Below are 16,045 nucleotides of genomic sequence, written 5' to 3' on the forward strand. Positions count from 1 at the left end.
AAAATGTTGATTAAAGAAACATAAAATATTAACCTCTGACTGTTCAATAATCCTGTTAAAAACTGGCAAGTGACCTCCTCAATAAAGTTCAGAACAAACCGTGAGAACTGAGTCCACCTTACTGGTGTCACATAAAAACCCAAGTAATGAAACTAATATTTAGATGATAAATTTATTTTCAGAGTGTTTCAAACCATTATTATTTTCCACCCACACACAGTGACAACTTTATTAGCATATTCAAACATTACTGTTGAATTTGAGTAACCATGAAGTCATCAAGTCCATCTGATATTGAACTTATCGACTTATCAGCTGATTTGCCAATGAACGACTCAAATAAATATACAAATACTTCACTCGAATGATAAGCAGTTGCTGAGTAACCTTACAGAGTTTAACCCTTTGAGTGCTGTAATATTTTTCACTGATATTTTTATGCAACATTTTACTGATTTTTATTAATTTCTCTGTAACTGTTTTGATAATTTTGGACCAAATGGACATACGTTTTCATTGGCTACAGTTTTTTATCAAAATTTTGACAAAAATCTGAAAAAAAAATTCAACTTGGGTATATTTTATACAGGTGACAAAAATTGACTTTGGTGCTCAATGGCTCAATACTGTCAACATTAAATTTAGAATGAGCTACATTTTTACCAGCCTTTACAGAAGTATTTCATCCAGCAAGTACTTGTGTTTCCTAAGGACAAGGAATGCTCAAATAAGAATACTGCCTTTACTGACATAACAAGAACAATACCATAAAATTGATAGAAAACACCTGTAGCATGAAAGGGTTTAGGAAAGACCTTTGGTAAATATAAGAATAGCTTTACTGGCTTGCATTTGAATACTGTTTGGTGATATCTGTGACTGTTCAACAAAGTGAATACATGTACATGTATGTAATATTGGTGGATAGCAAAGCCAGAGGCCTAATAAAGAAAAAGCTATGCCTTATGGTATCTTTGTTTTACGATTCATGTTGTGTGCATACATTTTAATTATTGAATAATTTTTGTGACAAGTTCAGGATATACATTAATGACAATAGCACAATAACCTGGGAAGAACATGATAGAAAGTTGGTGGCTGGTGGCCAATCTGAGTGAACTGAATCTTATCATGATTATGTCTGTATTTACAACTAATTAAGTACATTGCTGGCATGTGTTTTTTTAATATTTCCCTTTTATACTCATGTGAAAAAGTGGAACTGGAATTCCACATAAAACAAGTGTCAGTTTGAAGCTGGTCTAAAGGAAACAACCCACAAAATGTATGCCCATCGAGTGTACAGATGTAGAGTACATGTACAGTAGGTACAGTAGCACAACAGCAATTGACATACCGCTACTGCCTTCAGTCAAAGTCATTCCCCATACTTTATCTTATTCAAAGCACCACTGAAAAAGACTCCGATAACTTAATGTAACATTCTCATGGACTGGAATATTGCATTGCACTGTGAAACTGTCCATCCATCCAATGTAATTCAAGCATTGTTACTATATGGCTATCTGTCCACCCAAACTGACTGTTATCAACAGGTAACCATGGTGACTATCCCTGATTAAGGGTCTCATAGTATAATCTCCTGATAACAGAAAAGTCTCCTTGCATTCCATAGCTTAACACAGAATTCCTTGACAACAACACAATAAATTTGAATCAAGTTAATGGCAAATGAAAAGAAAGCTGTTCATTACGCTGTCAAGGTTGATGTCTGTAATACATGTACATATTGTTTGTAAGCTACACAATACCATTATGAACAGTGTTGTATCGACTAACAACTTGTATACGTACATACTATTATATGAATAAGGAACATGTGTGTGAGAGTATGTATGTGTGTGTGTGTGTGTGTGTGTGTGTGTGTGTGTGTGTATATATTATATATATATATATATATTATATATATATATATATATATATATATATATATATTTATATATATATACAGATTTACAAACATAAATAAACACACATGGCAATCTTTCCAAATTTCAAATAATTTCCTAAAAAACCTGACACTGAGTTACTAGATGGCGTCTGGATACAGCATAATAATTTGGCAGATCAACAAGGCCTCTGGCAGTTTTCATTTCAATAACATTTTAATTTTCTCTTCGCAAGGTCAACCAAGGTCATATTCGCCCATGGTTACTCACATGTGTCATGAGAGTTAACTTGGGACAAACCACTGAGGAGTGCTTGTTGACATTTGTCCTGGAAAAGTCAACACTGACATTAGCTGTAAGCTTTTTACAGCAATATCTGATATTATCATATAACGCCATCTGTCAAAAACAATAATCATCTCTCAGCAGGATGCTTGGTAACACATCTGTGTTTTTACACAACATATCCTACTGCTACACAGAATTGCTACAAATACAGGAAATTTATCAAATCTTCAGTACATGCATGCCTGAGGATGGAACCATTTATTCACAAAATTTTTCTGCTGTATGTTTTGTTCCAAAATGGCTAAGTCAATAATACCCACTCAATGACAGACGTTGTAAGCAGGGTGCTGTTCCTGGATAAACATTCATTACTTCATATTTCATCAATTTTGCTGATCTGCTATTTTTGCCTTTGTCGTTTGTTAATTCTCATGCACAGTCAACTAAATGTACTAGTAAAAGAAACATAGGGCCAATTCAACACAGCAATGTCTGAAAACCAATATCTGCAAATTTATGGCTGTAATACACAGTCTCGGCCAGGAAATTAAATACTGACAGGACAAACACATAAAAGAGGCCTGGAGACTGTATTAAACTTATCAAATATAATCAGCTCCAATAGTTCATTCACTGGGTCCCTCAGACCCCCTCTACATTTGCAATTCCTGAGTTGTCCAACTGACCAGACGAGTATTTGTGCCCGGAGTTTTAATAAGTGTGTCTCTCCTGAAAGACATTCCATTTGACCACAGCGGGGACATGCAGCTGACACAGATGTCATGATTACTATGCTCTGTGCCATATTTCAGAGATTACATGATCAGATCACACTCGTTTGCAGTATATCATGGGTGTCACTCAGTGTCCTACTTCGCTGGCTGCACACTGTAGTATCGGAATGTCCATATTTCCTATCCTGAATTTTATCAACATTTCCTAAAGCCAGCATGATGTTCTATGGTAGGCTAAAAATGAGCTGAACGGAATAAATTCTTCCAGACTCAATTGTGTAGTCAACGTTACTTCAGGCAAACTCAGACAGTAAAAGCAAGTTTACAATTCCATCAGTCATTTCTGTGTACCGCAATTACCATAAAGGGAAATGCCAAGTGGAGACCTGATTTTTTTTTCCGGAGCTTTCCAGTCGAAAGCGATGGACTTCCTTTTCCTATAAAGATCCATGGAAATTACAAAACAACCATGGAAAAAGGTCACAGACACAAACTTAAGATGAAATCAATACCCAAATTCCTCCCCTACAAAGATTGCTGGAGGGAATATCTGATCTAATCAATTACATGGACAAACATGCCCTTGAAGGACAGTGTCTTACCAAACACCACTCATTCTTTACTCCATACATAAACATCAGAGAAAATCTAATCAGCCCATTAGGACAATGGCAAATTTTTTTAAGTGCTCTCACAACATGATCACATTTGCGTACATGTGCTTGTATACATGACAATAAATGGGCCTAAAGCAGAACAATGCATGTGAAAATCAAAACAACACAATCATGCAGTCAATTCACAGAGTATAACTAATGATCTCTTACAAATTCAGTATTGCTGACTTTTCCACATATTTATACTATGCTGTGACTGATGTCTGGGCTACGAGGAAAATTTGCCCTTTACAATACAGCTTAAGTACGAGTAATATATGATGTAGCCATACAGTGCACATCATCAGCTTCGGGCCAAATACTTGTATTGCAGCTTTACATATACATTTCATTACAGCCATTCAAACCATAGAAAAATTTTCATTACTTAAAGGTTACCTGCTAGATTTCTACAATTAATAAGATTAATTATGTTGATAAGCATATGTGCAGCGACTGACACATCCCTCACAGGTACCTTGCAAGGTAACTGACAACACACTGATGAAAAATATCACATATACAAAGGATTTCAAGGTAAGGAGAAACTCAAGACATAAACATGACCTTGTCTGTCAGACACCTAATTTCTGATGCGGGCCATCAAGCAATTTATGTATTGCAGCATCAACAGTTTCATCAAGTGACTACAGCGAATCTAATTTTGTCACTGGGAGGAAAAAAATCGATAAGAAACATCAATAAAAGCAATCACAAGGCCAATGGAAAACTAATCCGGTATTTAATGCTTGGATTATGAAAACACCCAGAATTCTACGGATGACATCCATGTTACATCATAATTACATTATCGATATTCTCCATTAAAATATGCAAGTCAGCAAGATGGGCCACTTGGATGGATAATTTTCCTATTTGAAGTGAAACCTAGTGATCGATTTGATGGTGTGAATCTGTGTCCTTGGGATGAGAAAGAGACAGACAATGCAATATGACTTTCTTGACAACAAAGAGAAATAAGCTAATGTATCTATATGCAATAGAAAACTACACAATCATGCATTCATATCAACATATAAATCATTGTAGACAGGCTCCGACAATATGCTGTCAGTGTTCTAACGATTTACACAAACTTGTAGACAGCCTCCTATTCAGATTCAAATCCATAACACTTTTTTCCACACTAGCAAATGCCAAATAAGAAATTGATTATCTAAAAAGACTGTACATGAATGTATCAAGAACCAATTACATCCTCAATGTTTCTATGGTATTAGTTGTCATGCCAACTTGAAATGTAAACAGAAAAAAATCATCATTATGAATTCCGATAAAAATTATAATACCATGGTGATCCGTCTGAAATATTCTAGTTTCCGTAAGTAGAAACTGTGCAGAATGGAATACAGATTGTCTTGAGTCACAGAGTGTAGTTTTACAATGGCATTCGTAAGATGTCTAGTTTACAACAAAGTAGCACCCTTTTATATCTATATTAAGTCTATACAAAGTGAAATAAACCTGCAGGAATTTGCATGTACGCAACTAAAACTCTGTGTGTACCATGTTCTACACAAGTACCACTCTGCAAATAGAAAATCTAGAACATACTTCAACATGTTCAAGTTCTGAACGTAAGTTTTCTGCAAATTGAGCACAACGCTATGTTTTGGACATGACAAGTTCTTTGCACTTGTACTGAGCACTGATCATCTTTACTCTGCACATGCATGTAACAAAAACCAAATTCTACACAACATAAGCTGTTCTGTTGCTGTTTTTATAACAACAAGACAACATTTTGTACACCACCATTACACTGATATAAACTTTTCAGAACCTGTATTTCTGTTATCAGGCATTATTTACAACAAAGCCTTGTGTGTTGGGATAACATTTACCAGTAAGTAAAATAAAATTGTCCATCATACAATATGAACCCTTTTCCTGCCAGACAGTATCACTTCTCCATCTATAAAGTCAGTAAAAAAAAAGCAGTATTGAGCTAAAGCAATGTGTATTTTCACCCACTTGGCTTGGTCTGTTATGGCAGGCTATATAGCCCGTAAAGATCATGGGTACGAGGTCTATGCTATTAGGGGCCTTCAAATGTGCTATTGAAACATGAGGTTTGCAGGATAAGAGTTAAATTGACTTATTCAGAGTCTTTTTATCAAAATTTATGCAATGACTGCATGCCAAAGCCATACATAGAAGAATATATCCTTCCACAATTATCTTCATCCAGGGTACCTATGATTTTTTCCTCTCAATCTTTGCAACAGGAGATCAACATTTATATTCTCTGTTCAGTTTCCTATTTCCTCACTGATTGCTATTTTATCTAGTTGCAGCAAAGTCTCCGATTACTAAATCATTACTGTGTCTAATGCTTTCTGCAGGTCTGTTTGCAATGTGTTGAATATTTGTTCTCTCAATATACCATACCATGAAGAAATTCTCTGTGTTTTAGGATGTTAAAATGATCAAATTAACACTTCTAAAAACAGATCCAGGTTGTGAAATGTCTGGTTCACATCATGAAGTTTAAGATCAAGTGCATTGGTAGTGCTGCTGAAAAAAATACTAGTTAAATAACTATGTGTGAGAGTTTTAACCAAGTCCTTACACATGTATGCATAAGGCTACCCAAAAAATATAAGACTGAATATAAGACTGAAGTCCTGCATAATATGAAGTTACATGCTGTCAATATAGCGATCATTGGATGATTCCTCTAGACTGCATGATACTTCAAACTGTGCATAATCTAAGTTTCTACCTTGAACAATTTTTATAAAACCCTCTGTGCCTTTGCAGAACTCTTCCCCTTTTCCTTAAAAGAATAGACAGACGAGCATTGATAGCACTGCAATGTACATACTTTGGTTTAGGAAACTATATTTTTAGAACATTCCGGGTGGCTAGACATATACTGACAACTATTTGACAAGGAAGTAAACCGACTCCATGACTTGCTCTCTTCCTATGAAAATAAAAGCTCCCTGATATCACAGAGTGATAACTTTCGACCTTTCAATGATCGCACATTGCTCAAAGGACACAAAAGCAGAAGGCTGAAAAGATCACCTATAGTTTGTCTAGTCTTCTTTAAAACATGATTTACGAAATTCTATGAAAAGGTTCATAGCAAATGTATTATTAATGCAATTTTCAGAACCTTCATACATTCATGGACTAACCGAAAAGCAAAAGGAAACTGTGAAAAATGTACAATTGCATCATGCATGTAACAGGGTGGAATTTACTTCAGTATGTATGGTTTTAAGAAAACATACTAGTATATTATGATTTGAATGACCAACATTCTGCATGTCATAGACTTCTATTTTATCGCACAGTCTGGCAGTGAACACAATCTGCAGTTGATGCAAATGAACTGACAGAATGTCTACCATTCTTTTGGAAAATTGAGACAAAATCTGGCAAAGCATTTGTGTTAACTTAAAGAGACAGAATCAAAACAAAGGCTTGCCCGCATGTACACACTAGTAACTTCCTCTGACATGGTCTGAAAAATTTGAAAACCTCTAGGCTATTTGCATTCAAAATTTTGATGTGTATTTTATTGAAACATCAGTAAGGTAGATAACCCAAGGTTGTACCATGGGCTTCATACAAAGTCCAGACACAGCACGTGTGTGCATTGCCAAACACACCTTATGAGCACCAATGCCTTGTTCCAGATCTCAATACAACGCCCATATAGGGAAATTGAAACATGATCAGCAAAAGAAAGTAACATTTGGCAGGAGTTTGTACACTTCCCTTACTGAATTTCCTATGTATTTGCTGCACACTAACCATGTCTGTGGTTTGAGAAATACAAGTTATCTCATATTTCATTTGCATGTACTCCTGATAAGACAATGTTGATATCATTGTGTCAGCAATCTTTGAGTTTCATCAAGCTAATTAGAATATCAATAACACATGATGACATCATCTGAAACATTCTGTACCTATAGTTGTTAAATCTCTCTATGATCATTAAAATTTTTGAGACTAATTTATGGACCTCATTAAGTAGTTCATTTTGAACTTCATACCCTATGTACAGCATAAAAATTGAGCATATGTCAGCACTTTGTGTAGCTTTTTGGTTTCATTCAAATTTACATGTATTAATTAGCAAGATCCGACCAGCCTCATAGAATTTGGATTAACTAAATACTTGCTTTTGCTATTTTTTTGCTATTTGCTATTTCTACGGTAGCTATCATTAAATTACATAACACTTCCATGTAAATACATATTTTATAAACTTCAGCCACAAACAGAACACTTCCTAAAACACTTGTACTACACTAGCGTAACTGATATCACCACATGTGTTACAATACATCACATGTATAACAGCTGCACATCAACTTCTGTCAAAACACAGGTTTCTGGGTCCAGGTTTGACAGCAAGCTAGACTGTATGAAACTCCTTATATCCCAATAATTACCCTCAATACACAATACTTGCATAAAACATGTTGAATGACATCCATGAATACCCACTGTCAACATTCATGTTGATGTCCGAATTCTGATCCACAATCTGATCCACAGGTGCTTGAATTGTCACGATAAATCATATGAACCACAGATAATTCTAATAAATAAGTGACTCAATGATGCATTACACAGTCCACAAGCTTGATAATTCAACTGTTCACGTACAGATGCAGGCAAGCTTTCACTTCATGATCAGATGACATACTTCCATGCAACAAGTCATCGTTGATGACACAGTCCCCACTTTTTAATGGGTAGTACTTTGATTACAGGTCCTCCGAGAGGATAGAGTCCTCTCATTAGGTCTGTGATAAAAATACTTTTGAATAAATTCGCTTGATACATGTCTGAGCTGTAGTTCAGGACATGAAAAAATCGTAATAAAATGGCCACATGGCGGCCTTATTGGATCGTATCACAGAACAAATCTATGTGCATATGTATGACAGACATCCAGCTCTATGGGTTTGCTCAGAATTAGATATATGCATAATTAATGAGGTACAGTATGAAGCATCATAAGGTCTCCCATCATACCATATATGAAGGGTGTACCACTTGTGGTTACTGAGTTATGGACAAACATGTATATTTGAGGTCAAAGGTCATCGAGGTCATGTGACATTTTGTCAAAATAATTGTATTGCTAAGTTATCCCTATATACCAAAAATCAGACCTCTAGCTCTATTGGCTCGCTCAAAATTAGATATGCACATAATTAATGAGGTACAATATGTGGCGTCATAGAGTGTCCCATCATACCATACATGAAGGATGTAGCACAAATATGTATATTTGAGGTCAAAGGTCACCGAGGTCACATGACATTTTGTCAAAAAAATTGTCGTGCTAAGTTATCCCTATATACCAAAAATCAGACCTCTAGCTCTATTGGCTTGCTCAAAATTAGATATCCGCATAAATAATGAGGTACAATATGTGGCATCATTAAGTGTCCCATCATACCATACATGAAGGTAGTAGCACTTGTGGTTACTGAGTTGTGGACAAATATGTATATTTGAGGTCAAAGGTCACCGAGGTCACGTGACATTTTGTCAAAAAAATTGTATTGCTAAGTTATCCCTATATACCAAAAATCAGACCTCCAGCTCTATTGGCTTGCTCAGAATTAGATATGTGCATAATTAATGAGGTACAATATGTGGCATCATAAGGTGTCCCATCATACCATACATGAAGGGTGTAGCACTTGTGGTTACTGAGTTATGGACAAATATGTATATTTGAGGTCAAAGGTCACTGAGGTCACGTGACATTTTGAAAAAAAATAGTATTGCTAAGTTATCCCTATATACCAAAAATCAGACCTCTAGCTCTATTGGCTCGCTCAAAATTAGATATGCGCATAATTAATGAGGTACAATATGTGGCGTCATTAGCTGTCCCATCATACCATATATGAAGGGTGTAGCACTTGTGGTTACTGAGTTATGGACAAATATATATATATTTGAGGTCAAAGGTCACCAAGGTCACGTGACATTTTGTCAAAATATCTGAGATATCTGCATGAACGGATGGACTCACAGACGGACATGACCCAATCTATAAGCCCCCTGGACTTCATCTGTGGGGACTAAAAACTGTCACTGCATCTTTTTGCATATGAATACGATGAGAAACTAAATTTTTATTTTTCTTGGCCTTATACATGGGAGTCTATGGACTGCCTTATACATGGGAGTCTATGGACTGCCTTATACATGGGAGTCTATGGAGACTGCCTTATACATGGAGTCTATGGACTGCCTTATACATGGGAGTCTATGGACTGCCTTATACATGGGAGTCTATGGAGACTGCCTTATACATGGGAGTCTATGGAGGTGAAAACTAAAAAGTCCTCTAACACGGCCAAAATTGATCGCATTGTGAAACAAATCGACGTGCATCTGTATGGGGTAGGGAACTATCCTTGTGCAAAGTTTGAAAGAAATTGACCTGGGCATGTCTGAGATATCTGCGTGAACGGACGGACGCACGGACGGACAGACGCACGCACGGACGCACGCACGGACATGACCAAACCTATAAGTCCCCCCGGACGGTGTCCGTGGGGACTAAAACATTGAAACAATACATGAATACATATCTTTAACCCACTTCTTTTTCTCTGCTACATATTTCATGGAAGTATAGGCTCTTGCACCACACCAACTTTGCTATGCAATCTATGATGATATACATAATACCAACCATAAAACAGGTAGTTTCACATTTCATTCACTAAGGATGTACAACCAGGACAAACACTGCAATGAGCACTGGAGTACAGGACAGATGAATGTGTGAAATTAACAGCTGGCATTTCATGTATGTTCCTTTGCATTTTATGCCATACGAATCCATTACATATGCCCTTCTGTCTTGTAGCACAGATCATATTATTTGTTTTTTGAATGCTCTTAAATATTCAGCTCACATTTTACACTTTTAAAATTTTACAGATCAAAGACACAGCTTGGGAAGTATATTATTTATCAAGCATATTTAAGCATAAAAAGTAGTTACCCCTTACAGTAATGTTTTAAAAATACCTTTTTCAAGAGCAAGGCAGACCGATGAAATAAATGAAATGCATAATGAAAGACAGCTGTAATAATTTATTTTCATCAAAGGCAATAAATCAACATCACATTCAGGGCATGTCAGCTCTGCAGAATTATTCACAGAACAGCTGTGTTCAACATCTGAATGGAAGTCAAGGCTGTACATCTCCCATTGTCTATGCTATCCTTGACAGACATCATCATATCACAATTATTTCACGATTATTTCATTGTCAAGTGACTGACGCCTGGCGACTAGTCAACTCTGACATACCTTGTTTTACGAGTGCCCATTATGACACAACTGTTACTTTTACAATGGGGTTTTGGATCATTTGAATGCCATATTTAGCTGTGTACGCAAGCCATGCAGGCACAATTGTACTTACTTGTTCAAGACACCATTCATAGGAATAAAATGCTGTCAATTTTGAACTGCCTAAATTTGAATATTTTAATTCTGAGCTCATCCCATTTTCCATTCAATTTATATATGTCAAACACATGTCCTATTGTCCTATATGTAAATGTATGCAATCTAAAACCTTGGAATTAAGTCATTTTATAACATTATTGGTGGTCTATTGGGTTGGACTACCTATCAGGTTGGACTGTTAAAGGCTGGGGACTTGATCCCAGCAATCGATTTTGTTCTTGTCTGCAAGAGGATTTATATTGGAGGTGTCATTATTGGAGGTGCCTTTTGTTTTCCATTGAAATTGTAATCTAGTCAGTAAATTTCCTGGCAAGACAATCTGATGCCTGACACTGGCCTTTTAGAGTTAAATTTGAACATGCCATAAGGAGTCAACTTCTCGCTTTATTTTAACCATGACGTGAACAACGGCTGAAATCTTAGGGAAGATTTACGCTGCTTATATGTGGGTGCATGTATGGTCATTCAATAAGATCTTGTTTTGTATCAGCACAAAGGCCATCCCGCCTTTCAATTTCATTTTGCCTCTTTATTTCCTGACTGTACCCTAGTGCAACTGTACCCACTGACAAACCTACCTTCTTTGACTGTTCAAGATGACAATGCAATGCTCTCGCCCTCCTTGTTGAGACATCCATAACATTTTATATTTTTAACCTGGTATAAAACATAGACAGTAGAGGGGGAAGACCACTTTACTGTCTATGTGTAAAACATCATTGACATTGTGTGATACATGGCATTGAATTTAAAGAGCGAATTCTACAAACAAAAGTGGAGATATAATACTGGAAAAGGGTGTGTAAAGTGTTCTTACTATGTACAGTTAGGGAACATGGGTACATAGGCTTACTGTCATGGTCTCTCCACACCACACAGAGATAGATTTAGTCTACCATACAAGGCAGACATAGGTAGAATTACTTTGTGAACACAGATATCAATTCATGATTCGGTTTGGTACCCTGAACTAAAAACCTGTGTATATCTGCACACACAGGAAAAGTGAGGTAAATCAGCTACAGTGGATGGAAGGGGTCAATGTAGTCAGCTGAGAGTGCATTCACCTAAATACACTTCTGCCATATACTGCACTGACACCTGTACCCAGATTATTTCCAGACAAGTGAGTTTTTGCACAGTACCTGTGTGCACAAAGACCTAAACTCTGCCAGGACTATCACCGCCACAAAGCTGTGAGGTAAGCACTGAAGGCACTTTTATGCAAGAACAATGCTTTGTAGGAGATTATCTGTAAATAATAGGAGTATCCTGTGAGGGATTTGTGCATTCTAAAGTTAACAGTATGCGGCTGTCTGACCAAATCCCTTGAGCCACACCAATCATACACATGCATGGCATCTGGACAACGAGTTGTTTTAAACCATTACACATGTACTTGACGTTTTTGGAATGTCATATCTGCGTCGGTCCTGGCTGGTTCTTCTGTCATGTTTAACACATCCATATAGGGCAAGTCTGACCTATTTACAACTATCTTCCACTGAGACCACTCAGAACATGTACATTCTCAGTCAAGAACACAATACCTAAAATTTCATAGATCTAGTGAACTGTTATTGTAAAACACTGTTTGTCTACAGTATGATCATTACCAACCAGGAGTAGAATTCTCTGTAAACCTGTAAGTCATGACTGGTTACGTTCAGACGACTCATTTACGACCATTGGAGAGCAAAAAAAATATGGTGATCATCTCATTGAAATTAAATTACCAAGGATTATATTACATCAAGGAATCTAGAACTACTTAAATTTATGAGTTTCACTTTCACAGGCAACCCTTCCAGACATCTCTTTACAGATCTTTGTAAATGACTGGTTTATCAGTAACACTCTAGAAATGTAACAATATTCTGCGTAAACTGACACTTGGTGCAATAAATTCTGGAAGCAAGTTATTTTTGTTTACGTTCCTGTATCGCAGTTGTCACTTATTGGTACAGTCCAACTAGTGTGTTAGAAAGATCTATGATAACTTTCTCTGTTTTCAATCAATGTATCTATTTTCAGATTACACCGACGTCAGGCATTCAGGAAAAAATCATCTGAATGAAATATTTTTCTACGCAATCACTGCCAAATAAAAGGAATCCCCATGTTAAGTCTCCACTGTTTAAATATTGGGCCAAAGTACAAAGGATCTACAGAACAATATTTTTCTCTCAGTTTAAACTGACAAGCATACGGTCCTGTAACTCTGACGATAATTCGTGGATACCCAATACTCATCATTTGACAAATTTTCCAGTACACAACTTACGGATGTGTGTCAATCATTACGAAGTTCCAGCTCTAGCCACTATACAAGTGACAACTACCAATTCTATTGAAATTGCAGAATGAAATTCGTTGTAGGCCGTGTGGAGAGCTCGTATACACATCAGGCTTTGATTAGCTCATAGATGTATTGGTAGCTCCATGATTAGAGGGTAAAATTACTGTAAGGGATTATTTTAAATGTGAGGTACACGCCGAGAGTATCACTTTACTGTCGGTAATATATGTGGTGACTCACGCTATACTCCTCCGACAGACGTAGATCTAGTATAGCGGTGTATATAACATCTGGCCCTACGATTAGTACGAGTTCTACACACCACTCCCCTCTTTCCGCATCACGGAGCCGCTCCCACGAACAAGGTGACAAATGGTAAACATACTGACATACTCAACTTATAAATTATTTCATTCACGAAGTCACAAAAGTGGAAGTCGTGAAGTGTCCACCAAAGGGCAGATCGGCTCTCCAAGAAAGGAAACCCTCTGCACAGTACGATGAGGTCAAACCCAACCCAAACAATTAGCCCATCTCCAGGTTCAACAAGGTCAATATTCTCACACGAGCCGCCGGCAGCTTACTCACCATGTATCTTCGTCTCCTTCATTTTCAGACTCTAAATTTAGCTCCTCGACTGCATCTATGCTCAAGTTCGCAAAATCTTTTGTAAAAGTGTCCCTGTCTGATTCTGCTAACTTGCTGATTTCCTCAGTCGAGATAGTGTCCACATCCATGTCTGATTCTAGGTTCGTTCGGTTCCGCAGTTGTTCATTTTGTCGTTCGAGTTTCTTTACTAAATCCTGCAATTTCTTCACCTGAACTTCAGGATCAGCACCCGAGTCTGTATCTCCCATAATAAAAAAGAAAATCCCCCTATAACCCGCGTCTTTCCGTGAGAACAACAATATTTCCTTGGGACTACTGTCACTTCAGCCATCAGAGATCCGCCATTTTAGGATATAAACGGCGCAAGCGCAAATGGCATCCTTTGCCAGACGCGAGAGAAAACAAATGAGCATCGGATGTGCCGAGCGTCGGACAAGAAAAGGGTTTTTGTCTCGATTTGAATGGCGCCACCAAATGCTGTGTCGCAGTTCCTCTTAACACTTTTGCTATGCATGATTATTCGCAGTGAAAATATGTCCACCGTAATTCTTCAAAAGTATCACATCAAATTTGTTAAAGTTGTTATGGAGATGCTTCAAGTTCTTTCACACGAAAAAACGCTTACTTTCATGCTGAACAGGGTTGAACATGATGGAGGAGCTGAGTTTCAATTGGAGCTGTAAGTCAAAATCAATTTATTTCAAGATCACTTTACCCATGTTTCCAGTTTGCCATCCTCCTTCCCACATATATTTTATTAAGTTTCATTAATATCATATTTAGTCCATATATATTGGAAAGCGCAGAACTTGTTTCTCTACTGTCCACTGAGACCTACACTTGAGACCTACCTTATTCCATATTTGGCTGGAAGGTTTCACATGTAAAGGATAACTGCAAGGCGTCTGAAATATTTGTGGAACACATTTTCAAATTCAGTGCCATTCAAAAACAACTGTAATTTCTTGAAATAATTTTACAAAGGCTCCTAAAATTTCCTGGCTAAAACAAACAAATGCCCAATAACATTACATTGTACTTTCATACAAATGCATTTTATCATTTTGGTTAACATTATGTGAGACATTGAGCGACAGGCATTTGTGGGCTGGGTAGTCTCCTTGATTGATCAACCATCTGTTTGATCTATCGATGCATGGATTCACCACAAATTTACACAGCCAACACTTCGCAACAAATCAGAGAACAAGTCATTGACAATGACATAGTCCCCACTTGTAATAGGAGTATTAGTCTTGAGGGGGCAGGGAAATGAGGTCATTAAGAAGTATCACTAAAGTGTATATGTTCAGATCTATGGACACATAGGTCTATGTCATTGTTCCCAATTTGAAACAAGAGGCATGTCTAAGTTATGGTTCTAAATCGGGAAAAAAGATCAAACCTCTAGCTGTATTGGCCAGCCAAGAAATACATATGTGCATAATAAATGAGGTACAAGATGTGACATCTTATATAAAAAGGTCTATTATCCTATCAAAATTGAAGCGTAAAGAACTTGTGGTTACTGAGTTATGCATATATATGCATATTCAAGGTCATAGGTCATCAAGGTCACGTGACATTTTGAAAAAAAACATTGTATTGCTAATTAATCCATATATGCCAAAATTCAGACCTCTAGCTCTATTGGCTTGCCCACAATTATATATGGGCATAATTAACGAGGTAAAGCATGTGTTGTCATAAGGTCTCCCATCCTACTAAATATAAAGGACATAGCACTTGTGGTTACTTATTTATTGACATAATCGTGTATTTTAGGTAAAAGGTTATCGAGGTCACATGACATTTTGTCAAAAAATTTCTATCCTATAGTCTATCCCTATATACTAAAATCATACATTTACCTCTATTGGCTTGCTCAAAATTAGATATGCACATAATTAATGAGGTACAATATGTGGCGTCATAAGGTGTCCCATCATGCCATATACGAAGGGTGTTGCACTTGTGGTAACTGAGTTATGGACAAATATGTATATTTGAGGTCAAAGGTCACCAAGGTCACGTGACATTTTGTCAAAAAA

At 36.9% G+C, this 16,045-nt stretch overlaps 1 protein-coding gene across 2 annotated transcripts in view; it reads right to left on the reverse strand.

Annotated features, from left to right (window-relative positions):
* LOC139130360 (SLAIN motif-containing protein 2-like) overlaps window positions 1-14,359 on the reverse strand; it is a 34,995-nt gene extending 20,636 nt beyond the window's left edge. For both annotated transcript variants that reach the window (XM_070696152.1, XM_070696151.1), the window contains exon 1: window positions 13,974-14,359. In XM_070696152.1, the coding sequence (XP_070552253.1) occupies window positions 13,974-14,242 (269 nt within the window). In that variant the 5' untranslated portion in view covers window positions 14,243-14,359. The remainder of the gene's footprint in view (window positions 1-13,973) is intronic.
* Between the last annotated feature and the right edge of the window lie 1,686 nt (window positions 14,360-16,045).

This window comes from Ptychodera flava, chromosome 4 (assembly GCF_041260155.1).
Source record: "Ptychodera flava strain L36383 chromosome 4, AS_Pfla_20210202, whole genome shotgun sequence".
Taxonomy (NCBI): domain Eukaryota; kingdom Metazoa; phylum Hemichordata; class Enteropneusta; family Ptychoderidae; genus Ptychodera; species Ptychodera flava.